Genomic DNA, 25,701 nt, shown 5'->3' with positions numbered 1-25,701 from the left:
CTTAACGTTGTAGCTGTCAAATGCTATTATGGAAGTTTGAACAGTTCTTTTGGCCTTCACTTTTCTAACAGAACCGTGCTGATTTAAGAATCCTTTATCAGCCTTCAGACACAGAGAAACAGATCTTCTTTCCCCCAAATCATGCCCACCATTCAGGCATTTGGTTACAGTAACACGCAGCACAGACAGCCTGGGTCAGATTCTGCCACTGTGTGTTTATGCAACCAGTACTTGTTGTTTTATTTGGGGTTTTTGACTCTTTGGAGAAAATGGGGTTATTCAAACATCATAGACGCAAAATAAGAGAACTGAGATAAACAAGACGTGTTTTAAAGTAGCACATAGGAATACATCGGGTATGGAGTTGAAAGAGCAAGTAATGTTGCTTCAATACATGTTCTTGTGAAGTGAGCTCCTTCCTCTTAAAATACTGCATACCAAATTCTTAAATTATGAGATGAGCTTTGACCAGGCGGTGGTTGTATAAATACACCTTCTCTGGGTGAGGCAAATTGGCTAACAGTGAACTTAGTCCCATAATACTTTTACTTATCTAGGCTCGAGTCTCCCTGCCTATCAGATTTCAGTGCAGTGCTGAAAAGTTCATGCTCTTGGCTATCATAGGATGGCAGAATAGGTGGGAATGTGTTATAAAGGTACTCAAATGCTCTTCCAGAATGAGGTGCAGCAAACTAACTCGCAAGCAAAAGCTTTGAGTGGTCCATTCAGAGCCTTAAACCAGCCTTCTGTTGATGGTTGCTGCTGTCCACAGGGCAAAGCAGGTGGGTAGCTGCTAGGGAGCCGTGCCTAACTGCCACAGATGCTGGGTATTCCTCTGCACAGCCCTCAGTGGTGCTGGAGGCATATCCCCAGCCCTGTCGTCGCCTGCAGTCCTATTCCTGTGTGGTGCCCAGCTGCCCTGTCCCTAGGGGACAGCAGGGCTCCCATTCTTGGGGAGGTGACCTCCTTCCTTGTTTGTAGGCCTCTCCTTAGGTCTTAGGCTCCTGCTGGACTGCATAACTCCTAGCTGCGAACAACCTAGAAAAAGACTGTGGAACAGGATTGTATCACTTCTTCCTGTTGTTTTGGAGGTATCATTGTATGCCACCTCCTTGTGGCAATAAAAATGTAAATGTTAAATTTCTTATCAAGACAAACCAGAAACTCCTGGATGTGTATTTCCTGTCTTTCATTTGCTTTCCTGCGTGGGACGCTTTATTTTACCCACTGCCTACTGCTCTTCTTTTCCTACAATGTTAATGTATCCTTTTGTGCTCACTCGGGAGATGTTATCAGTTGCATGCAAAGCAGTTCCTGCATTGCTTGGCTATTTTGAAGTTTGTCATCATGCTCCATAAACCACATAAGTAGGAAGCTTTTCTTATACAAATGTCCTCATTTTTCTACTTGCTTCTGGTGTTATGAAGTGCCAAAATGGGGTGCCCAAATATGGTAGGACAACAGGCTGAAGGTGAAACACGTGGATTGTGCCATGGCTTTGTCCCTTTTAGGCTGTCAGTGCAAAGAGACTCTGTTAGAGGTGGTGTGAGTTCATGAAGTCCTTCAGTGGTTCTTCTTTCCACATCTGCTGGGAAAAGACACCTGTAATTGCTGCTCTCTGGGCAAATCGATCTGTAAACAGAGATGCTGTGGCAGAGGGGAACATGTTCAGTAAAACCTAATGGGGGGTTATGTAACAGAACAAAAATAAACTGAAACATCATCTGTAAATGGAGCCATTATTTCTCCTGCAGAGTAATTATTAATCAATAAATCCTGTATCCGTCAGTGTCTTAGCGTGCTAAGTGCTCTGAGCCACCTCACAATTTGCTAGTAAACCAACCTTAGAGCAAAAATGTTATTAACACTAATCACAGTACACAGTGGTGTGTATCTGAAAGCAGTGTGGTCTCTTAGAGCACTTGCTTCACCCATGCCCTTGCTGCTTTCTACTGATATGGCTTAATAGCACCATTCAGAGGTGTAACTACTGCACATTATTCAAGCTATGGTAGTCGAGTTGCGCAGTGTTTGAGTGGAAGATATTTCCTTTCATATGTGGTGTTTGTACAGCTTTGCTGGCAAACCTTTGTAGTCCAGACGTGGAGTTGTGTCATAATTTGGGGAAACTGCTGTTCTCTGTGAATAAGTAACAGGAGAAATCCTATCTACTAAATGCCTTGGTAGTTATTATTTCTGTGTAAAGTGCTTTGAAGTTTCTAAAAGCCCCTCAAGTTCTTTCTGCAGTAAAATGTAATTGTGCTCTTTAATTCTGGGATAATCTGTGGTTCAAGTATAGTGGAATCACATAGAGACTTGCCTTGTTCGTGGCAGAGGAAAACTAGCACTTTCTCAAATTACGGACAGTACAGAAGGACCCATGAAGCAAATAGAAAGATCAAGTTCCTCCAGTGCCAATCATTCTCATTTCTCTGGCTCCTGAGGATTTGGGAATATTAGGTCACTTCCAAGGCCGCAGCAGTTGTATGTGTAAGTGATACATTTTTGTAGCTGGCTGTCCTATCTGCATAGTGCCTGACTTCTCTTCAAACGTTTTATTGGGTGCTTATTTCAATGCTTCTATCCATCTAATTGCCTTATTTATTCTATGTCAATCTTCAGAAAATTCAACTGAAGTGAACGTGTCACATCATATAAAGGCACTTACAAGATAAAGTCACCCTTAACCCTGTTACATGTGAACTTGAGTAACTTTTGCTACAGTTCGTATTTTGACCCAGGAATTCAGTTGCTCTGTTCTGTTTACTATTTGATTGAGCAATTCCAGAGCATCAAATTAATTCACAGCAGCAGTAAAACCAACAAAACCTCTCAAGTCTGGAGAGAATGTGTGCTGCTCAGTGCCATCCATAAACAGTGCCTGCTCTATGGAAGTTTTGAAGTACTTAATGTTTTATCAGTTTCTCAGAGTATGAGTGTTTGAATCATGACATCCTTTAAAATTACACACTAAGAAGATGACAGCAGTGTTCCCCAGCAAACATTTCTTGTACTTAAAGGGATGCTTGAAAACATTAATTGGTGAAAAGAATGAGTAACCTTTTTTTTTTTTTCCTACTTGCAGCATAAAGCAGTTCAAATATATTCCAAATGAATTTTTTTTTAAACGATACTCTGTTTGATAAGACACAGCAGCTCTGCAGGCAGGTAATGCGTCTGTTGCCATGAGATCAGGTTGTTTTTCAGCTCAAGAGAGCTTTGTTGACTGTGGAGGGGTGTTTAAGAGCTGGAGTGCTTGTCTGTGGTCTTCTGTTTTCTTTTCAAAAACATTCAGTGGGAGAAAGAAAGGGAAGGCCCTTCCACTCTTTAGCCTTCAAGGGTTTTGCAAATACTTCCCCTCCTCCAAAGTGATGGGGAGATACAAGATGGCTGCCCTCATGTTCTTGTTTCTCATTCTGCATACACTTTTTTTCTTCTTCTTTTTCTTTTCCTTTTTTTTTTTAAATATGTACTTTACTGAAGAGATGCTCTACTTAGGATGCTCTGAACTTGAGTTGCAGCCACAGTCACTCCCTTTGCTATTGAAGAAGTCCAGCAGCAATCAATAGCCAATGAGGAAGTGTGTTTAATCAGAGGACTGCTTAATTATCAAGCCATATATTCTCTTGACCTGCTTTAACTCCTATTTTTACTAAGTTTCATTTACGTAAAATGCTTAATTCTTTCCCAGTTGAGCTGTGTAGGTTAAAACATCCTATTTCTGAAATCTTACAGAAGTGTTGATATCATGAGGCTGACAGAACATCTTGTAAACATGTAGACCAAATCCTATCTTAGAAAGAGAGCAAACCTTTACAGTCTTAACCAAGTACATCTCGTGTCTCTGAGCTATCTGTTGGGGCTCATCAGTTCTGTCCTTCTCTTGCAGGCATTATGCTGCTGGAGATATTCCTGATTCTGGGGGCAATCATCATCTACTTCTTAGTTTCCAAAAAGAAAGAAGAGACGCTCGCATTCAAAGAGGGATGGTGGGGAAAGGGACAGAAACCTGACACTGAAGAAGATAGGACAATTAGGCCATTCAAGGTGGAAACTACAGAAGAAGAGCTAAGCGTAAGCAAATCTCTATTTGGGGGAAAAAGAAGTCAGAAGTGGCCAAATAAATACAGGCCTTGCTGGAAGTATTTTTCACATTCAACCAATGTGGAATATTCATGAAAATGACTGACTAGTGTGGAGGGCTTGGGGGAAGGGACTTCCCAGCATTTCAGAAGATAGAAATGGATAGACAGATTTCACATTCTGCTGTATTGTGTTGTTTTCAGCTGTCTGTCTCAAAATTGCTAGTAAATAAGCCTTCTCTATAAGGCCTAATAAACATGAAAATCATATTACAGATTACTCAGCTGTGTTCCTCTTTGTGCACCTTCCTCTGCTTAATTGTGTAGACCAGAATACAAAGAATATCTTTGGTTTTGAAAGAAAAAAAAAAAAAGAATAATTATATCTCATTTCCTTGAGTGCCTTATGTTTGCAGCTGCCTTGGATGCTAATTCTGTAATTTATGATCTACTTGGGTCAACAGTAATGCAGTGTTAATTACAGTAAATACATGCATAGCAGAATTTGCTAGATAACAAGACCTTGATTGTGAGTGTTTGTCAGGGATTGCACAATTTCACAGATCTCTATGGAGTAATCATTCAAATGATACTCCTGGGACTGCTCATATTATTCATTTTCAATGTGTCTCTAGATCACTATTTTCTAAGCTAGGCCTGGATTTTTTTGGACTTTGTTGTCCTCCTTAGTAATAGCAGTGGACACTCATTTCTAATACATCTTCCCCTTACACTGCAGACAAAAAGCTACATAATTTATAACCTTAGGATTTTAGTGATATGCATTATTTGGTTTTATAATAGCTATTGCAACATAATCTACCAGTAACAAACTGTTTTCAAATAAATTCTTATGTAAGCTACAAATTATACTAAGTTACAATTTTTTTTTTCTGAATGTTGAGCGTGGACAAAAAACTTGCACATCAAAATGTGTTAAAGGCTTCATTTAAAAATTCTTTTTTTTTTGGTATGTGTGTTAATTGCAAAGAAAAAAAACCAAAACACAATACCAAACTTATGTACTAATATCTGCCTGTTCAGTGTGAGGCATGAGCCAGCACATACACCTAACTTGTCTTATAAGTGTGAGTTGTCTTTATTGGAAAGTGCTGCTCAAGTTTAAGCCCCACAGAGGCCTGAGAAGGGTAGGATTTCCAGATTCTCAACTATTCTGTGGTTCTGTTTCAGGAAGAAGGCTCTTGGCTGTCCTTCCCTGCTGAGTGATTTTTGACTGAATTTGCAGTATTGGCAGCATCTCCCATAACCATGAAGTGCAGTAGTGACCTCACATGATTTGGAAACGTTCACTGCAGTCTAGTTTCACCAACTCTTTAACTGCGTGAAATTCTCAGTGTTTCACAGTGAAGGAGACCAGCAGCTTGGTCTGGGAAGGAGAGCAATGAGCATTCACTGCATTCTCTGTGAGACTGGGCTCAAAGGTAGTCCCTATGAAAAGGCAAGAAGACTTACATTCTGAGGTTAATTTGATCAAGATTCTTCATAGTGCAGTATTGCTTTTTGGGTTCTATCCTCTGTGGCTATCAGCCTGGCAGACAGATTAGCCAGTGCTGCTAAAGAAAGTGAAGGTGTTAAGAACAGCTATAACTGGAAGAGGAACAAGGAGCATCTGGAGGAGAACAAGGAGTGAAAAAAAGTGATGGAGCATGGGTGAAAGGCACAGTCATCACTGGAGACATTATTCAGACACTGTTCTTTTTCCACTTGGGAATGATTAGAAACTGTACACAGTAGAGCATGACAGCAGACACAAGAGCTTGTAACATCTCTCCCTTCTTTTATTTTCCCTGTAGGACTTATTTAGAAGACTTGACCAGGCTAGATTCACTGAGCCACTGGAGGACAGTTGCTTCCATTATGGGGTTAACGTGGCATGTCTCAGGAAGGTTGTCTCCTACTGGAAGAACCAGTTCAACTGGAAGAAACAAGTTGAAGTTCTCAACAAGTATCCCCACTTCAAAACTAAAATTCAAGGTATCTGGCTTTTTTCCTTAAAAATAAACAGTAATACATAATCTCATTTACAGGGATCTCAGTGTAAGAACGCTCTTGGCCATGTTGCATGAGCCTTCCCTCTGTGGCTGCTATAATGTGGATCCTTGCCACTGTTACAGCAGAAGTGAGAAACTACCTCACTGTAATTGAAACCGCTGAGGACAAACAGCATTTCCCCGTGCATGGATGGGTTGTCCGTTGGAGTTGTAGAGAGCCAAGCACAAGCATTCGGAAATGGATTTGCATCTTGAGATGTAGCAGTGTTCTCTGACTTGCGATCATGCAAAAATACCCACAGATGCCACCTCTTGTTCCATGCAGCTCCCCAGCTGCTGCTGTCACCGTGATGCTGTCAGTCTGGCAGGATCATCAGCTGAGTGTGCTGGCTGATCATGTTTATCCCAGCCTGGCAGGGCCAACGTACCCTGCTGCACCATTTCATGCTCTCATAGACCTAGGAAGGCAGAATGCCTTTCCTTTAGAGTTGATGTGTTGCCAGGTCCAAGTGACTGCTTTGTCTTCTCATTCAAAACAGACTCGTTTTGAAAGAGGCCATTCAGTTAAGGTCTGTTATTATTGGAGCTTGGTCAAACTGGATGTTTTAAATACTTCAGTTAGGGATGTACTTGGGTGATTTGATATACAGCTATGGATTTAGGTGAAGCAGACAGTTGTTTTATGTGACTGTAAAATTCACGCTTGAGATCATGCAATATTATTTTTACTTGCCCCCATGAATGCACATTATTTGAAATGGGGCAATTAACTGTAATATTTAAAATAAATTTGTGACCAAAAAAAGAAGGAAAAAAAAGTACCACCTGAGACAAGAAAGGGAAAAGAAGTTAAGAACAATGTCATGTGTGTAGCAACAAGAAGAGAGATTTGAACATTAAGGGTGATTGCCATGAAAAGACAGGATCTGACGTCGAATACTGGATCCTTAGCTTTTGTCATCCATTGAATGTTTTTCAGAGAATGCAGAAATCCAAGAATTGTAAAGGAGGGGGATTCTCAGCCAGTGAGAGGCTGGGATGGAGTTGATGCAAGTGAAATGTGCTTAAATACATTATAAAATGAAGCATTCAGGTTCTACTAAGAGCAAATTATTGTTTCCAGGAAAGCAGAGCCCTGAATGGATTTGAAGAAAAGCAGATAACCTGTAGGTCCTAATGCAACACTGCGTGAAATGGCTAGTACATCATAAGGATCATGGAAAAAAAACAACTGCAATTTTTACCTTCTTGCTTTACAATGACCAGGCTGGTACAAGAACATCATTTTCTATTTTGATTTATCAAAAATATACTGAAAGGCTTGGGTAAAAGGTAGAATGGAATCAAGAAGTTGAACTCTTCAACTCTTAGCAACATGTTTTTTCAAATCCTGGACACAGGTTAGTTAGTTCATCAAAAGTTAAGATGAACTCCAGACAGAGAACACATAGTGATTGCTTTTAAAATTCCTTTTGCTCTAACATTAAGATCAATGGCTGGAGAAAGAAGCTAGACATATTGAAATGAGAAGTCAGGCACGGATAAAACAAGGAAAGTGATTAACGCCCCCAAAGAAACAGCTGCTGCTTATGATGGATTCCTTATCTCTTGCTGCCTTCAAGTTGCAATTGTATGCCTTTGAGGAAGAAAAATCTGTGACTAACAGAGCCTTCTGGTGCCATATAGGGGTATTTGGGTAAAATTTAAGGGCTCTTGGTCTAGATGATGCAATCGTCTCGTCTGCTTTTAAGTTGACTCACAGTGTTAGCAGTGGTAGATTGCTTCACTTCTATGTCTTATTTTTCCAATATATTTTAAAACAGAAAGAGAACAACCTCATTCAGGTGTAGTGATGCTTAACTGTACATTATAAAGTGTTTTAAGCTCCTTGGATAACATGGATCCAGAGAGGTGCAGGGTACTTGAATGCTCACAAAAAAAAAACAAAAAAAAAACCAACCAAACAAACAAAAAAACCAGAAAAGATTTATTCACAATCTGTTGTGTAATTAGTTTCAGTGTCATAGAAAACTTAAGCATATTTGTTTTTGTTTTTGTTTTCCAGGCATTGATATACACTTTGTTCATGTAAAGCCTCCTCGTTTGCCTGAGGGCCAGTCTGCAAAGCCACTGTTAATGGTTCATGGTTGGCCTGGCTCATTTTATGAATTTTACAAAATCATCCCTCTCCTGACGGATCCTGCCAGCCACGGCCTCAGCAGTGAACACATATTTGAAGTCATTTGCCCCTCGATCCCTGGATACGGCTTCTCCGAAGCACCTCACAAAAAAGGTAAGATGTGTAAGAAGAAACTGAACTAACGAAAGTCCAGACTCGTAGCAAGACAGCCTCTACTGGCAGATGGTAACTTCTTCTTTTTCCCAGCACAGAAGCAAAGATTTCACATGTCACATGGAGAGAGAGAGATGAGTGAGACTTTAGGTGTCACCATTAATTAGATTCAGGAGTAATATATAGATCATTTAGAAAGGACTAGTGAAGACTCATGAATAAGACAGTTTCTTGCTATCATTAAGATAAGACTGTTCTCACAGAGACAAAATGGAAACACATTCCCCAGGCAATGCCAAGTGTCTCTGACAGGGCTCAGCTCAGAGCATGACTGTCGTTTAGAAGGAGTCCAGCAACCCCTCGGTGGGACAAATGCATGGAGAACAGGTGGGGTTAAGGGTGTGAAGACTGGGCTTCCTCCTCTGGACCTTACCCAGACAATGTGACAAGGGCTTCCATATACTGTCAGACAGGTGAGGAAAAATGGACTTGTATCTTTTTAGGAATTTAACTGTTGTCATGACAGGGAGAACAAATGCTGTACATTCAGAAGTGCAGCTGAAATGAATGCAATATTTTTTTTTTTTATTGCAGGCTTTGATTCTGTAAGCACTGCTTCTGTATTTTATGAACTGATGCTCAGACTGGGATTCCACGAGTTCTACGCACAAGGTGGTGACTGTGGCTGGCTCATCTGCACCAATCTGGCCCAGATAGCTCCCAGGTGAGTACTCATTTGACACACTGCTCTACAACTGGTGTATAAAGCTATTTTATTCTTTAAATAGCTGTTGCTCACAGACTTTACAGTGAGAATAATAGAGCACAGGAACAGGCTGCCTGGAGATGTTGTGGAGTCTCCTTCCCTGGAGATATTCAAGACCCTCCTCAACACTTTCCTATGTGACCTACTGCAGGGGAATCTGCTTTATCTGGGAGGAGACTGGATTTGATCTCCAGAGGTCCCTTCCAACCCCTACAATTCTGTGATTCTGTGTGACTTGACTGTTCCAAACCAAGTCTATAAACAAGCGAGTACTGTGTCGTTTTCCTCCTCAGTGCTCTGTGCAAAGCAGTTATCCAGAGCTGTACCCCAGCACAAACAGCTGTGCAGTAGCTTTGTGATGGTCCCAGAGGGACTGGAATGGTATGAGTACTTACACTAATAGCAGAATTTGGGGCTTAGTAGCTGGGTTTGTATGCTGACCACTGACAGCTTCCGCTTTGACTTGTTTTTTTGTGTGAAAAGCAACATTACAAAGTACAACCAAGGTTGTGAGCAGTGATGTAATTGGGAGACTGGAATTAAAGGATGCCCATTTCTGTATATTTTAAATGTAACTTTTTATATCTGTACATTTATATATGTAATCTATTTTATATAGGTTATAGATTAGTAATATAACATCTAACAACATTTATATCAAAGCATCATAAAATGTTATATTACACATTTAACAACTTTGAATCATATTTTATTTCAGTAATTTGTGGGGGTTTTTTCTGTTTTTATTTTTAGCCATCTGAAAGGTCTTCATTTAAACCTAGCCTTAGTTACAAACTTGGGGTTCACCCACCTGCTCTCCATTCTGCTGGGCCGCTACTTTCCAGGGCTCTTTGGTTTCCACGAGGAAGACGTCAGGAGGATGTTTCCCTTCTTGAAAAAAGGGCTCTACAAGATGTTGGAAGAGTCTGGCTATAGTCACATACAGGCTACAAGACCTGATACTGTTGGTAAAGAAATAAACAAAAATACTTATTTAATTTTAGCTGTAATGTCTTGAAAACAAAACACCTTGCTGAAATATGCAGAAGATGAGTGTTTTTCACAAAGCTGGAAGTAGGAAGGTTAGAGGTTTTAAACAGCAGGTTCTTCTGCATGCATGTAACTCATAACAGACTAGGAGGGGGGTTGGAACAAGATGGTCTTTGGAATGGCTCTCAGCCCAAGCCATTCTACGGTAGAGGGGTATTTAGTATTAAACTCACTTTTGCATACAAAAGGATACATCTGTACCTCAAAAGCAAGCACCCTCCAAGTGCCACTGACCTCATTTTCAGTTTTCATAAATAGAAATGGCACAATACTTTTCCACATCTGCTGCCACTGGGGACTGTAATTGCAAATGCAGCTACGCTGAGAACGAAAGACAGTTTCTTTACAGAGAATCAATCACAGCCAAAAGATGTAAACTCCAAAAAGCTTTTAGCTGTTTCAGCATACAAGCTAGTTTATTTATAGACATAAATAATACCTGAAAGGTAAAATCAAATTTGGTTCTTACTCATTGCTATGAATCACTTACAGACTTTAAAGAAAACGAAATGTGTATCCCTATGAATGTTCTGCTAATCACTCAGATTGCTTAACTGTTTTAACTGTTAAGTGTTTCTATTTTAAAAGTATCTTTTGCAGCTGAATTGAAAAACTGAGTCAAGAATACTAAATGTATTTTATTTTAGTGCAGCAAGACTCACTCACTATAGGTTTTAATAAAGACAGAGTTGTAGAAACTATTTCTTAATGTCCTTCCATAAACTTAGCTACAGAAATGGGGTATTCTAAAAACGTTGGCAAAATAATAGTTTTATGGATTTAAAATAATTTGGCTTGCTTTGAGTTGTGATTTCCAAAAGTTATCAGTCTCTAATTCCTTGTTTGCTGTAAGACAAGGAAGCTGGCAGTTACCTAGTCACAGGTGGGCTCTCTCTTGTGGTTTTCTGGCCCATTCTGGTCCCTAGCTGTGATCTGTGGTCTGCCACAGCAGACTGTGTGGACTGTACAGATTGGGAACCAGCAGTAAGTTCATGTTCTGAGAGCTGAAGCAGGAGCAACTCTGAGCACAGTGAAGAGAGGGGGAACAGCAGAGGGGAAGACTTCTTGGGAAAATAACACCGAGGAGAAGGAAGCTGAAAGGAGCTGAGAGAAACCCAGCCAGGAAGACTGCCAAGGTCTTCCTGAGTATTCTGGTGGTACACGGTACGACATGGAGCTGTCCTAAGCAGGGAAGTCATTTCTGACTTTTAGCTGATACTAGTATGTTGGCTGTTTCTGAGCTGGCTTTTGATCAGCAGATGCATGCATCTGGTTTCATACTTACCTGCATGAAGTGTGAGTTCATTTTCAGATGATTGAAGAGGCAGTGCCTGTATTCACAGTACTGTGAGGATCAATGTAAATTCTATCTGTGTGTAAACTGATGCACTCTTCTTTGTTCCATCAAAGTGAATTATGTGAGAAGTATATTGCTTGTCCAATTCTGCATGCTAAATCAGCTTTTTGGATCACTTAGTATCTATGTATTACAAGTGTTACTTGTTTGTTAACTGAAACTCAACTAACACATTTAAATAGCACTAATGGGTAAAGCTGTGCTGCTGTAGTGTTGGTTGTCTCACAGCACAGTCAGGTTGCACAGCTGGAACTTCAAATATATTGCCGTATCTCAAGAAAACCTTTTTCTAAGATTTTTCTGAGCAATGTGAACAGTTTATAGTCCCTGTTTCATGGCACTAGGATAGAATCATAGAATCATAGAATCACTAAGGTTGGAAAAGACCTAAAAGATCACCCAGTCCAACCGTTCACCTATTCCCAATAGCTCCTACTAAACCATGTCCCTCAACGCAACATCCAGTCTTTCCTTGAACACCCCCAGGGTCGGTGATTCCACCACCTCCCTGGGCAGTCCATTCCAGTGCCTGACCACCCTTTCTGAAAAGTAATACTTCCTCATGTCCAGCCTGAATTTCCCCTGGCGTAGCTTGAAACCATTCCCCCTGGTCCTATCACTAATGACACGAGAGAAGAGGCCGACCCCCAGCTCACTACAACCTCCCTTCAGGAAGTTATAGAGAGCAATAAGGTCTCCCCTGAGCCTCCTCTTCTCCAGGCTGAACATTCCCAGCTCCTTCAGCCTCTCCTCATATGGCCTGTGTTCCAGACCCCTCACCAGCTTTGTTGCCCTCCTCTGAACACGTTCCAGGGCCTCAATATCTTTCTTGCAGTGAGGGGCCCAAAACTGGACACAGTACTCGAGGTGCGGCCTGACGAGTGCTGAATATAGGGGAACAATCACCTCTCTGCTCCTGCTTGCAACACTGTTTCTGATGCAAGCCAGGATGCCATTGGCCTTCTTGGCCACCTGGGCACACTGTCGGCTCATGTTCAGCCGAGCATCAATCAATACCCCCATGGATGTATTCAATTCAATATCAATACCCCCAGGATGTATTAATAAAGTTCCAATTATATGTGTGTTTTTTTCAATCCAAACAAAACAATTGTAAAAGTTACATGAAGACTTGTTCTACATTAAGGCACTTTGCTTTTGCTAGTGTGAAAGGTGGACCTTTTAACAAAGCCTTGCTCTTCTTTAATTACTTTCTAATAATCCTTAAAAAGTTTTTGCTGTTAAACAATGGTGTAAATTCTTCTGGTTATGTGTAGGCATGTGGGATTTGGCCCTGTAGTACTGTTTAATATGTGCCAACTTCCAGATTAATGGAAGCAAACCCTGCTTGGCACATACTGCTTAATCTTATTAGCTTACAAAGAAAAGAAAAAATAAAAAAAAACCAAAGCAGCAGAAATTCCAATACTGTTACATCAGTTTAAAAACATTCAGTATGAGCTAATTTGGAGTCTGCTGACTTGAAGGTACTGTGTTAATGATTCAACAATAAATGGCTCTGACTTGTTCTGTTAATCTATTTAGGATCATAGGTGCTGGAATAGCTTTGTAAAGTTATTTCCCCTGTACTATAGTGGGCAGCATCTAAAACTAAAAAAAATTGAGAACAGCAGTAGAACATCTCATTTTTAGTTAAATTTCCCTCCTCCTTTTCAGGCTGTGGTTTGAATGACTCTCCAGTCGGACTGGCTGCATACATCTTGGAGAAGTTTTCTGTGTGGACTGATCCAGAATTCCGTAACTTAGAAGATGGAGGACTTGAGAGGTAAGTGCTATTTTGGATGAGGTGATTAAGCCTCAAGTCAAAGCTAAACGAATGTCTATCACATCTCATAAGGAGCTTGCAGAGACTACAAATGGTGCAGTGCTGTACTTCCCAGTTTGATCTCCTACAGAGAGATACATCCCCCAGCTTCTGTGGAACGAAAACTGACCTAAGTAGAAGTACAGCATTAGGACAGACAAATGTAAACTTCACCTGATCTAAGATGCTCGAAAACAGAACTCACATTTCACTGTAATATTAATACTTAACTGTTCTGTGAACTTGCTTTAAATTAATCAGTATTGCTTCATCTATGTACAGTTTGCTAATAAGTGATCACAGTTACTCTGAGGCAAAAATCCGAAATAGTTGAAGCTCCTTTTGAAAATTACTGAGGTACTTAGCAGGAATTGAACAAAACAGCATTTTACAAAAGGGTCCAATGAAAATGAATTTGAATAGAATGTTTTCACTGCAAACAGCTTACAACTTGATATTGAATTTGCACTAATTATTGCATATGTTGGAGTACCTGCAATTCCTGTACTGAAAGCTTATGGTAGCATTTTAAATTATGAATAATAGCGCAATCTGCTTTGTGGACTCTGCTGCTTCTATTCTCCCAGACTTGGACAGTATAGACAGCTATGCTGGAGTCTGTCTGTCCTGTACAAGTTAAAATTTCACTTTCCAGTTTGTGTTTGAAAGCCTATAACATGTTTATTTGGCCACTGACAGGAAGGGGGAAGTTAACACACTTCCTCTCTCCATTTTTATTCTTAATGAGTTAAACAGTTCTTTCAACAAAACCAAAGTGAAGTCCTTATAACTAAATACTATTTTGCACTACTTAGTAACTAAGAAATATCTGGGGTTACCTGTTCAGGAAGTTTAACCTGGATGATCTTCTCACCAACATCATGATCTATTGGGTGTCAGGCTGCATCGTCTCCTCAATGCGTTTCTACAAAGAAAATTTGCATAAAGGAATAGGCACACAGAAACATGAAAAGTAAGTGCTATTTTTCTTTAAATATTTTGTTTTGAATTGAATTCTATGTTTGCAGATAAGCTGTTTGTGTCTTGTGGTTGCTGCAAGTTCATGAACGCAGAGGCAAACCTGCCCTGAGGTATATGCAACCACAGCTCACTGCTATTTATTTAGCTGTGCAATGATTCTCCCAGAAAGCTGACTCAGTTCTTGAACAGTTCTTGAAGCTGTTGTGGCTGCACTGTGGGCAGTATCCTGTTCCAGTTCTGCCTACATGAGATGAGCTATACAGAACTTCTACATGCCTAGAGGAAGGAGTCTCAAGAACCTACGTAAAAGTAGGCATCCTCTTCTGTCTAAATCTTAAAATCTTTGTCACTCCAGACAAAGCGGCTCACGTGTAGGGGATATTTAGGCCCTCAACATATATTACTCTGTTTATAACAAGCATGGACAGTTCCACTTTAAGGTACTTTTCCCTTGAAATGCAGTTGCTTCTCTTTACTTCCTCGTGTAGAAAATATTCTGTAGAGCACATTTGTGCCAGTTAAAAGCAAGAGCTGTCTACAGGAGTACGCTTTATAGGACAAAATCTCATGGTAAGAAAAGCTTTCTCTGAGCTAGTCCAGATTTACCGTTACTGCTTTCCCTCTTCTCACCTTCGCCTTGCAGCCACCATTCAGGTTCTTCTCCTCAAACCCTCCCACTGTCCTGACTCAACATGTTCTAGTTGTAATTTGCACTGTAAATTTCTCTTCAGCCCTTGTCAATTTGCTTTTCCCTCAATACATTACTCTTGAGCCCTGATTGCAGCATGAGGAAACTTTATACTCGCTGCCTCCTGGAGATCTCAGTTTCCATGCTTCTAACTCTTCTGTCATGGATCCCTTACAAAACTGCCATCTGTATCAGTGTATGCAAAAAGTTAGTCTTTTGGCATTTTCCCCCTCAGAAACAGGAGTGTTGTCTAGTATTCAAATTTAAGATCTGGAAGTCAGCTTTAATTGCCTAGTAGGTCTGCCTGACTGTTGAAGAATAGCATTTCCAAGGGACTTTCCATTTCTTGCTCAGTGAAGTGTTTGAAAGATAAAATTATTCTCTCTTCTCTCTCAGGCTCACAGTGCAAGTACCTACTGGCATTGCCTCCTTTCCTAATGAAATCATGCACATACCCCAGGCTTGGGCCCAGAAGAAATACACCAACATAGTTTCCTTCCATTTCATGCCTCGAGGTGGCCACTTTGCAGCATTGGAGGAACCTGAACTTCTTGCTGAAGATATTCTACAGTTTGTTGGGAAAGTAGAGAAAGAGCAACTCTGGACAAAGACAAAAAAGTAACTCCCCTTACGAAAAGGAGGGTAATTGCTTATAGCTTAGCAAATGTACAGGCATTAGTAAGTCTACTTTAATCAGTGTAATTAGATCTCACTCTCGATCAGATGTGAGAAGACAGCAAGAAAAATGGAGGATAGCTAGATAAAATACAACTTCACAAACTTAAATCTGCTTATTTTAAAATGCTTTAAATTTTCTTAGCAGCTAGGCTAAGAACATAGCATGAAGTTGCTTGGTTATTTTCTCCCTCTCAGCAGAGACTTCTAAAATCTGTTCTGTAATACTACTGCCTCATACACAGAAATTGAAAAATAGACCTTCCCACTAATTATGCTCAGTTTAATTGTTACTAACAGCTTTTCTTCATGACACCAGTAAAAACTGAGTTGGTGTATGTGAGAGATTCCTCACATAAACAATGGGGAACAGCCTAGCAAGACCTAACTGCATCCATTAATCAGCATTGATCTACAGTGCCCAGTAAGACAGCCAGCTGGCTGCCTTTCTCTTACAGCTTGTGCTGTTAAGCAGCTTTCTGGCTGCAAGAAACCTCCACTCCCCTGCACCGGGCTCTCCCAGGAAAACAATGCGTGAGGAGCAGCTGAAGCGTCAGCTGAGTGCATGAGCCACATCGGCTCCCATAGCTTGAACCAGGAGGAGGAGCAGGGATAGGAGTAATTATATGACATGACAAGCTACCTCTGCATTGAATTTCTGCTCTTAACTAAAATATAAATGTAAAAGCCCTGGACATGTTCAAGACACAGTAGCTTTGCACTGCTTCTGCAGAGTATGGTAAACACATCATAGTAACGAATAAAACATTGATTAACTTGAAATTAAAAGGAACTCGCTTTAAATTTTGAATAACACTTACACACAAACATTTGTCTTATGTTTTTAAACAGGTGAGATTTTGTTTAGTGAAAGCAAAAGTAAATGTCAAATTAGAAACTACTGATTCTGTATTACATCTGTTACAGAGATCAGGTTGAATCTGAAGGGCTGAGTATCTTTACTTAAAACAATCCCCAGTGAGTGCAGCTGAGCTTCAGGCACTGTTAAGCAGATGAGTGATTTCAGAATGGCTTTGTTCTCCCATCATGTCTGATACACTTCCTTCCTTATGCTTGCAGGGTAAATATAATCCATTAATAACACTTGTGTAGATTAGTTTTATTTTACAGCATTAATCAGAATGGAAACTGTTAAATAACAGTTACTGCTTCTTCCCACAGTTTGGTTTGGGGAAGGCAACACTGATCCTGGACACATTTGAATCTGAGGGCTCAAAGCCAGCTTTCTGGCATGACAGACTGCTTGTAGATCAACTTTGGTCATTTTTCCAAGCAGGGATGAGAGCTCTCACTACCTGTACTCCAGCCTTTTGTGTTCTCATCTGCTAAATATTGAGGCTTAGGCTGGTGTGAAGAGACAGGCAAGAAAATATAGAATTGTTCAGGTTCAGTGTTGCCAAAACATGGCTTATTCAGAAGAAATGGGCTTACCTCTGACAATGACAGCTGGTCATAAGGTTCCGGGCTCCCTCCTGCACTAATCCTTGATCTCTGGCCATTTGTTTTTGTCTTACTTCTCTCTCTTGCACAGCCTTGTATTTCAGAGCTGGAGATCATCCTCTCTCATCTTTAACACACATGCAGACATCTGCTGTGGTGCTAGGGAACACTGCCATACACAGATATAACTGAATACTTCCCTAGAGGCTGCTCAGTTTCAGTGCAGATAAAGTAAGTGGGAAGGAAGTTGGCTACATGATACCTGGCAAACTCTTTTTCAGATATAAGTAGAAAGCATGAAGCATTTTCCGTCTTCTGTCTCCTTTTCTGGAGCAGATCTGCTTGAAGGGGACCAGCCTCAGTGAAAAGAGGCACATCAGGGCTCACTTAGCAACACTATGTTACAGCACCCATCCAGGCACCAGAAAAAAAAAACAAAAAAATCCCTACCTCTAGACCCTTCTACTTTCAACTGTGCCTCACAGCGCTCAAAGGCAACGAACACATGCTAAGTGAGCATGTCCTTGCCGCACTCTACATGCCAGGTAAGTGCATTTCAGCCAACTACAAATTAGCTGTCCTTACTGTCTGTTCAACTTAGCACAGAAAATAGTCATAGAAATTAAATCCAGCATGAAAATGGGTTTGATTGAATTCCATTCGAAAGAAAGAAAGCAAAGATGACATAAAAGGATACAGACTTTAGAAGTTAAGAAATGGTGGGTAAGCACCTGTTACATATCAAAGATTGCTCTGAATTCTAATGTCACACTTCTCAAACCTTAAACCCACAGCAATCAACAGCTGTTGTTCATCACCTGCTTATCAACACCTTGACACAAACAGAGCTGAATCCTGCGGCAATGTGCAAGAGTGCCAAATTCAGCTATGTGCCAGCCATAAAGCTTGTCATCAATCCCCCTCCCCTTAAAAAAAAAAAAAAAAAAAAAAAAAAAACCACCTGTTTTTAGCAAAATACAGCCAATTGCACTGCCTGTAGTACAAGGTTTAATACTAATAAAGTTTCTGTGGGCTACTGACAGCATCTGCATCTCTTCCTGCAGGCAGGAACTCTCCCAGGAGAGCGAGGTTGGGATTATAATCACCTTTAGTGAACCCAGACTCACTTCTGATACACGCTCTGCTATTTCATAGTGGACAATTATTTGGTACAGTACTACAGCAAGCAGTGGAAAAGTGAGTGTCAGGTACCCAGAAACAATTTTAACATTCCTTTTAGCAAGAAACACTGTGTATCATATTAGTGCAATAGTAATAATAGTAAGAACCTGTGCTTTGGGATACTTCAGTGTGCCAGCAGAGTATCATTAGAGTCTCCTCTAATGAGGCCAAATACCCTGCCATAAAATATCCAGTTGTTAGGCTGGCTGAGCTGTTGCTGGGGAATAAGGCTCTCTGAAATAGAAACTACATCCTTGAGGAGAACTCAGAATATGATGATGCTTAAAGCATTTTGTTCTGCTGAAGGGCCATTTCTTGGTGAAACTTCCTTTTCTGGACCGTAGTTCTAAAATCCCCGCTCAATGAAATTACTATTCCTCCTTAAGCTGCTTCAAAACATACACCTATTCCTCACTGAATAACAGAAATAGGTGACCTAAGCCCTGCTTTTCAGGTGTTACAGACTGTGAAGAGTCCAGATGAGAATTTCAAAGCCAGAGCAATGCCACTGAAAATAAGCAGAACTTACTTTGCAAAGAACTTCAGTTAGGGGATGGAACGTACTTGTTTCTGGCACAGAAAAACATTTTAAATCATCACTTTCTCATACATTCCAGCAAAACTAGCTCCCACTACAACCAAATTTGACTTCTAATTTTCAAACTACAAATCATAAAATCCTGAAAATCCAAGCTACTGAATGTTGTCTGTATACCTTCTGCAGTTAAACAAGACTTCATTCACATCAAGCGAAAAAGTCAAGCTTACTCAGAGTATGAGTTAAAAACAGTGTGAATAGACCCCACACTGTTTACACCAGAAAGGAATTTCAACCATCATTTAGTGAAAAATTAAATCTGTTAAGTCCAGCATCACAGTGCTTGAGGGGCCCCATTCATCACCACATCAGCAAAGGGAAGGATATGTCTGCTCAAGGCCGTCAATCAAATGCACACACTGTTTTGAAGCAAGTACAATACATAACGTGCATTACATGAAGATACATTCTCGTCTGTAAGAGGAGTGGAAACATCTCTCTAGCAGCTGTAGGAAGAGACAAGGAATAAATTCATATTGATTTCAGGCTTGCTTATTTGAAAACACTGAGAAATGATGCCATTTGTTTGCCTTGCTGCGATAGCACTTGAAGGAACATAAGTCACACCAAAACCGTCTTGCTAGGATTAGTTCTCTTTGTGTGGAAGAACTATTCTGTGCAGTGCCAGACAGCCTTGGTGGCATTATGCCCATGCTACCAGAAAATGTAGTCCCCTTATGATTGGCACTGGTTATCTGGAAACTAATCTGGGCTGCGACAGCTCGTTCCCCTTGCTAGATGTAGCCTGAACTTCAGTCTTCAGAATCCCCTCCTGACTGGATTTTAAGATGTTTAGAAGGATGCTCATGCTCCCTGTTTTTAATAACTGAGTATAATATTATAATAATAATAATGTCTGGTTAATAGCTGTAGTTTTGAAAATGGGAGGAACAATGAGATATTCTATTTAACTGACAAATTTCCATCTCCTTAAGGATAACCCCCACGTGGTAGATTCACACCATTTCGTACCACTCAAATGGTACAAACAACAGCACATGATCACTGCAAAGGGAGTACAGCACAAAGAAAATGCGAATAGAAATGCAGGAAGACCAAACCATACACAACCACTCAGCTACTGAATCGAACATCAAAATGACAGTCTCAACTATATGTGAAAACTGATTTGTGACTGTTTCAACAGCACAAAACAGGTGCAAGGAAAAAAACAGACTGCTTCACCTTGTCTACTGTGCCTCAGGGCTGAGGGGCAGACCCTGCCCTGTGCTGGGATCCAGCTGTCTGCCTTGCTCAACAGCTGCAGCCCCTTGGTCTGGGGGACGAACTGGCCCTAGGGGCAGGAACAGAGGAGGAGACAGGTGAAAAAATGCACAACCTGTGCCCCAAAAACTCCTCTCTGTCCCTGATCTGGCACTGGCATCCAGTCCGCATCCAATGCAAAACCAACTTCTGCCCATCCTGCTGATGCTGGCTACCAGAAAAATACCCTTTCCTTCCTTTTCAAGATGCTTCACTCCTAGATCCCTGTTGCAAAAGGGGATGCAAATATGTTCTGCCCAGAAGTACTTAAGATAAATGATGTCAGTCTCTCCCTGTCCAAAGGGATCTGAAAGGCCTGGCCCACCTTCCAACTCTCTGCATTCTGGACAGCAGCCCTCCCTCAGAACAATTTCAGGAATAAGACACTTGGGCCGCAGCTCCGTTCCCGCTGAGCCTAAGCATTTCCATTCTTCCTGGGGCTATAAGGCCATCGCTGCTTTCTCACCTCTGCTCAGAGTGCAGAGGTTAATTGTTCAGGATGTAGTCTAAGAATTTATTTTCCCGCAGTTATTAAGCTAATTTTCAACCAAGTCTGCACTGCTGGGATGATTTTGGACGAAAACATATTTGCAGCTCCTGAGTTCTAGGAGTTCTCATGCAGCATCGAGGGAGATGAGGTCTGTCCATACTCTTTTGTCTCACTGTTCGTTTATATCACCCACAGGTTTTTTCGTGGCTGTTTAAGCTTTTTACAGTAATCAGAAAGAACCCTTCATGTTCCAGAGAAACAAGAGACAGATTAAGTAATATCTCATGCAAAACTGTGCAGCAGAACCCACTGCAGAACACAGATATCAATTCTCTTAACCTCACCATTACGTCTTTTTCCTGTTAGGAAAAGTAACAGCCATTATTGCCCAAATGAGTCCTCCTAGAGGCACGAAACAATTAGTTCTCTATTTATGCACTTCCCAAGGAATAAGCAGGTTCTATTTCAGAAATAATTTTGAAACGATGTAAAACATGGAAGAGTAAGAAAAGCCTACTCCATTCTTTAAAGCGAGAGCCTTGTTGTAGAAAAAAAAAAATAATAATCTTATGCCTCCAACCAAATTACTGTTCTTAGCAATTCTCTAAATCACTTTCTGTTCTATTTTGAAGGTAGCTGCTGGTTTAATTTCTCTACAGGTATAGATGAAGAAAAATCAAAATGCAGCTGATTTGCCTTGGGCAAGAAAAAATATAAAATTCAAAGTCTTAACATGAAACACCTTCACTTGAAACAAGTTGGTGCTTTACCTTTCAGCACAGCTGACTATAACAAAGGCAACTGATCTGAAAAGCCAAATATAAATCAACAGTAAATGCATGGAAGATTTTCATATAGAAAGAAGAGCTGTGTGCCAAAAATAAAGAAATAAATCAATCTTCCCTCTGCTCTGAGTCTTCCTCTACTGCGACTATTTTTATTTTATTTTATTTTTTTAAAAACATCTGAGAAGCAAAACAGATACCTACTAAAAACAGTCACTAACTTCTATCACAAACCTTCACCCCTTTGTCTCACTACATACAAATTGCAGGTTCACAACCACACAGCAGTAATGGTTTGAGATGGCAACTGACTCTGACTCTACCTGCAGGAGTTCCTTATACTGCACATAAGATTTCTGGAGCTCCATTTTAAAGATTGTTTTTGTCATTTTCATTAGCTATTAACCAGCATTTAATTACCCACTGAGTCTAGAAACAGATATGAACCATTTCCATCTCTCCTTGGCTGGTTACTGTCCCACACATTCCTACCTGAATATTATGGAGATCTAATACAGAGAGGTGAAAGGTATCAGACACTGCAACCACTGCCCTGTGACTTCTCAGAAATCCTATTCTACTTCAAAACTTAATCTTCAGTTTGTAGTCATAAAGACAAAAGTGTTCTAAGGCCCTAAAATGACATCACATCTGTGTTATACGGTAGGCTGTGGTAGTTATGTGCTCAAGCAGGGTCCCCTAGAATACACGACTCAGAAATGTGTCCAGGTAGGTTTTCAATATCTCCAGGGAAGGAGACTTCACAGCCTGTTTGGGCAGCTGTTTCCAGTGCTCTGTCACTCTCACAAAGATTTCCCTCCTGTTTGTATGGAACTTCTTGTGTTCCACTTTGTGCCTATTGCGTCTCGTTCTATTGCTAGGCATCACTATGAAGAATCCAGCTCCATCATTTTGACACCTGCCCTTCGAAGGGAGGAAACTGAGGCTGGAAATAAGCTTAGCTTGCGGCATTAGTGAAGTCCTTACTCAACACCAGACTTTTGCTTTCCACTGACCATAAAAGTTGGTCTTGAGATAGCAATTTCCATCCATTCAAACTTAAGAATATCAGCTACACCAGAACTTCCCTAAGGCATCAGGAACTGAGCCGCCATAGAAGAGAACAAATCCTTCCCTACAAAGACAACAAAGTTTGCTGTCAACCAGGAATCCATAGTCACCACACTGCAGGACCCTGGTTGAAAAATCAGTAATAAGGCATTGTGAACAAAGAAAAGCAGCTTCAAATACCCCAACAGTTACATCAGAGAATCACATTCATTCTTTCATCAATGGAATTAAAAGCTAATTGTAGTATATGCAATAGACGGACAGCTGACCTTTCCATACATTCTCTCCAAACAACAAATTCTTATCAATTCTGCTGACAAGTAAAGATAACCCGGGAACTCTGTATCTGAACACAAACATTTGGGAACCTGCACTTGTTGCAGCTGGGATGCTATGGCTTAACCAACAAGATGTCAGATATCCAGCAAGAGTTAGGAGATAATCCACAAAGTGAGAAATTAGAGAGAATAATGTTCTATTATATGACCCAAATTTCAGTGCCTTCACGTTCAACCATTTTCTTTCCAGTTTGATCTGGCTGACAGCTGCTCTCAGAGAGAAAGAACTTCAGCAACTCTGAAATATCTGAAACAGGCACTTGCAGCTGTTACAGACAGATGACAAGCAAAACCCCTTCCAAAAAGTCTTGTCCAGATTAGACAGAAGAAGAATTTGCAGAGCCACTTAAAGAAGATGGGCACCTGTCCTCTTAGAAAGCTACAGCTTTGGCCATCATATGGACTTAAAGTGTATGTTTCCTTGCACTGTTGCAGTTCAGAGACAAAAAAGTATTTTCTCTGAACTCAGTGGAATTGTATTCACATTAGTGACAAAAGAAAAAAAAATCTTCTCCCCATATCTTCCTGTGCTTCTCACATTACTTTTGGTAGGAGTCAAGGGAACAGTTATCTGTGATCCTCTGCAGGCCTTAAGATTAGCCCAGCTTCTTGAAAACCATTTATTTAAAAGATTTAAAAGGTATGGAACAGTTTTCGGTGTGCTGTTAGTTACCTGTGGGTATGCAAAGCTTCAGGGAGTGGATTTCTGTGAAGAGACAGACAGAATACAGCCTTCTGCTGCACTTAAGCACATAGAAACTTAGCCAAGAGATCTGCTCTTGGCTCAGCACATAGGAAAAGCTAAAGGAAGACAAGGTATGAACACACGCAAATGAGAAACTACAACACATCCTCAACACCTAAATGGAGGTTGTAAGAGGGCAGGTAAACTAGATAGAGCTTAATCTGCACATACACCCAAGAGCTAGGTAGCATCTAAAGAAGCCCAGCTGTGTGTTGCTTTTTTTTGTACTCTCTACTATGGAAGGAACTTAGTCTTTGCAAAACTCAACTGAATTGCACAAATATCACAGATATTATATCACAGGGCTCACTTCTTTAGCTTTTCAGATCTCATGTCCTCAGCTGTGTCACAAAGAATCCCATCAACCACTCTGCAGGGCTGATTCACATTGACCATCAGACTGCTTAGGATTCACATTCCAAAGAAGCTGTTAGAATGTAAGCAAGAGCTTTGCAGGAGATGAGGCATGGGGTAGCAGCCATTCCAACTGAGCAAGGCAAGGCAAACAGGAGGCACTGGATCTCAGCAAATATGGCTTCTGGGAGCTGCAATCAGTAACTCCAGCTGGGCCATTTGCTTAGGCTTTCTGCCAAAGGGATTTATAAAAAGCACAGTGAAGAATGTGCAGTGGCTCTAAATATGAATTTCAAATACAGTGCAGCCAATATCCACATTTGTCAAGGCTTCTATTCCCCACATTTCTCCAAAGCTCTGCAAGGAATGCAAGGAGTTTCTCCTGCTGATCTAATTTTATCCTCTCAGAGATATCCACCAGCATGAAGGAATGTATGTGGATCAGTGCAGTTTATTACTTCCAGATCTCAGAGACAGAGACCCAAATGACGCTAGATAAGCAAGGGCAGCCTGAGAAATCTGGCAGACCAGCCCTTAATTTGTGTGCTGCTACACAAGGAAGCATTGTGCTAATTTACTAGAGGACTACCCTAGTCTTTACTCGAATGAAAGCATGTCCTAACATCATAGATACTTCCATGAGCTTAACTGCAGCAGATTCCAGTGGTGAAGAAAAGTGGCTGCTGCAAGACAGGTGAAACATGCAGGTGGTTTCCACATCAGATACCTTAGGTGGTTCCTTAAAGGCCAGCAACAACTATTTAGCAACACAGGACTTTCCATTACCTAATAGGTTTTCCATTTTCTGTGATCTGAAGCATGTTAATGTAACTGGAATTGAGTTTATTCAAGTTCACAGGAGAGCTGGCCCTGTTACCGCTCCTGCACATTCTGAATTTATGCCAGCCACAAGCAGCTTGGTCACCAAGGCTAAGCAGCCTCTGAACACAAGAAGGAAATCCAATAGCCAAGGAGATTTTGTCCTTTGTACAACACAAGTAACTTTACAGTTAATATAGAAGGCCATTTGTTCAAAATAAGTTCTATCACAGAACATAAAAATCCCCCAGTGCCAGCACTGCAGACAGGTCAAGTGGATCATTATTTGCTTTCACAATTATATACAAGTATACAATATACCTGAGATATCCTGTAAGTGTTCACTGCTTCTGTAGACTTGCTGCAGTACCCCATCCCATACAGGAGTGTCTTTGAACAATTGGAGTTCTGATCAAATTAGTGAAACAGACTCTGTCTCCACCTTCTGTCCTCATAGCTGTATGAAACACTCAGAGACAAGAAAACACAGTCTGAATCCCAGCTTCACATGCCAGTATGTATTCAGGGTACACTAAGACCACAATTGCTAAACAAGCAGATATCCTTAAAAACAAACAAATCACACCACCCTGAAAATCCCCCCTCACTAAACTATAATATGAAAGTGACAGTATAAAGAAAACTGGCACAAATCTGTGCCATTGCTAGACAGGGCTTCTCACTTACCTCTCACGAAGAAGGAGTTATGCACATGTTTAACTACCAAGACAGGATTGTCACCAGGGTTACCAGAGCTCTGCAGGGTCCTTCTGGCAGCATGGCAGGCCTCCTGCTCTGCAGTTGTCCAAACCACTGCTCCCAGGAAACTAGAGGCCATCCTGTAAGACACTAAGCATCTGCACACG

At 40.8% G+C, this 25,701-nt stretch overlaps 1 protein-coding gene across 1 annotated transcript; it reads left to right on the top strand.

Annotated features, from left to right (window-relative positions):
* Nucleotides 1-3,894: 3,894 nt before the first annotated feature.
* Nucleotides 3,895-15,676, top strand: EPHX1 (epoxide hydrolase 1; the record flags this gene model as incomplete). The annotated part of the gene is made up of 8 exons (XM_079550490.1): nt 3,895-4,074; nt 5,897-6,077; nt 8,160-8,387; nt 8,982-9,111; nt 9,907-10,121; nt 13,238-13,346; nt 14,233-14,358; nt 15,451-15,676. The coding sequence occupies 8 exons, from the start codon at nt 3,895-3,897 to the stop codon at nt 15,674-15,676; spliced, it is 1,395 nt and encodes a 464-aa protein (XP_079406616.1).
* Nucleotides 15,677-25,701: the final 10,025 nt, after the last annotated feature.

The sequence above is a fragment of the Tetrao urogallus genome (genome assembly GCF_951394365.1).
Source record: "Tetrao urogallus genome assembly, chromosome: 2".
NCBI classification, from domain to species: Eukaryota; Metazoa; Chordata; class Aves; order Galliformes; family Phasianidae; genus Tetrao; species Tetrao urogallus.
Note: the sequence above shows the minus strand (reverse complement) of the source record. Positions and strands in the feature narration are given on the sequence as shown.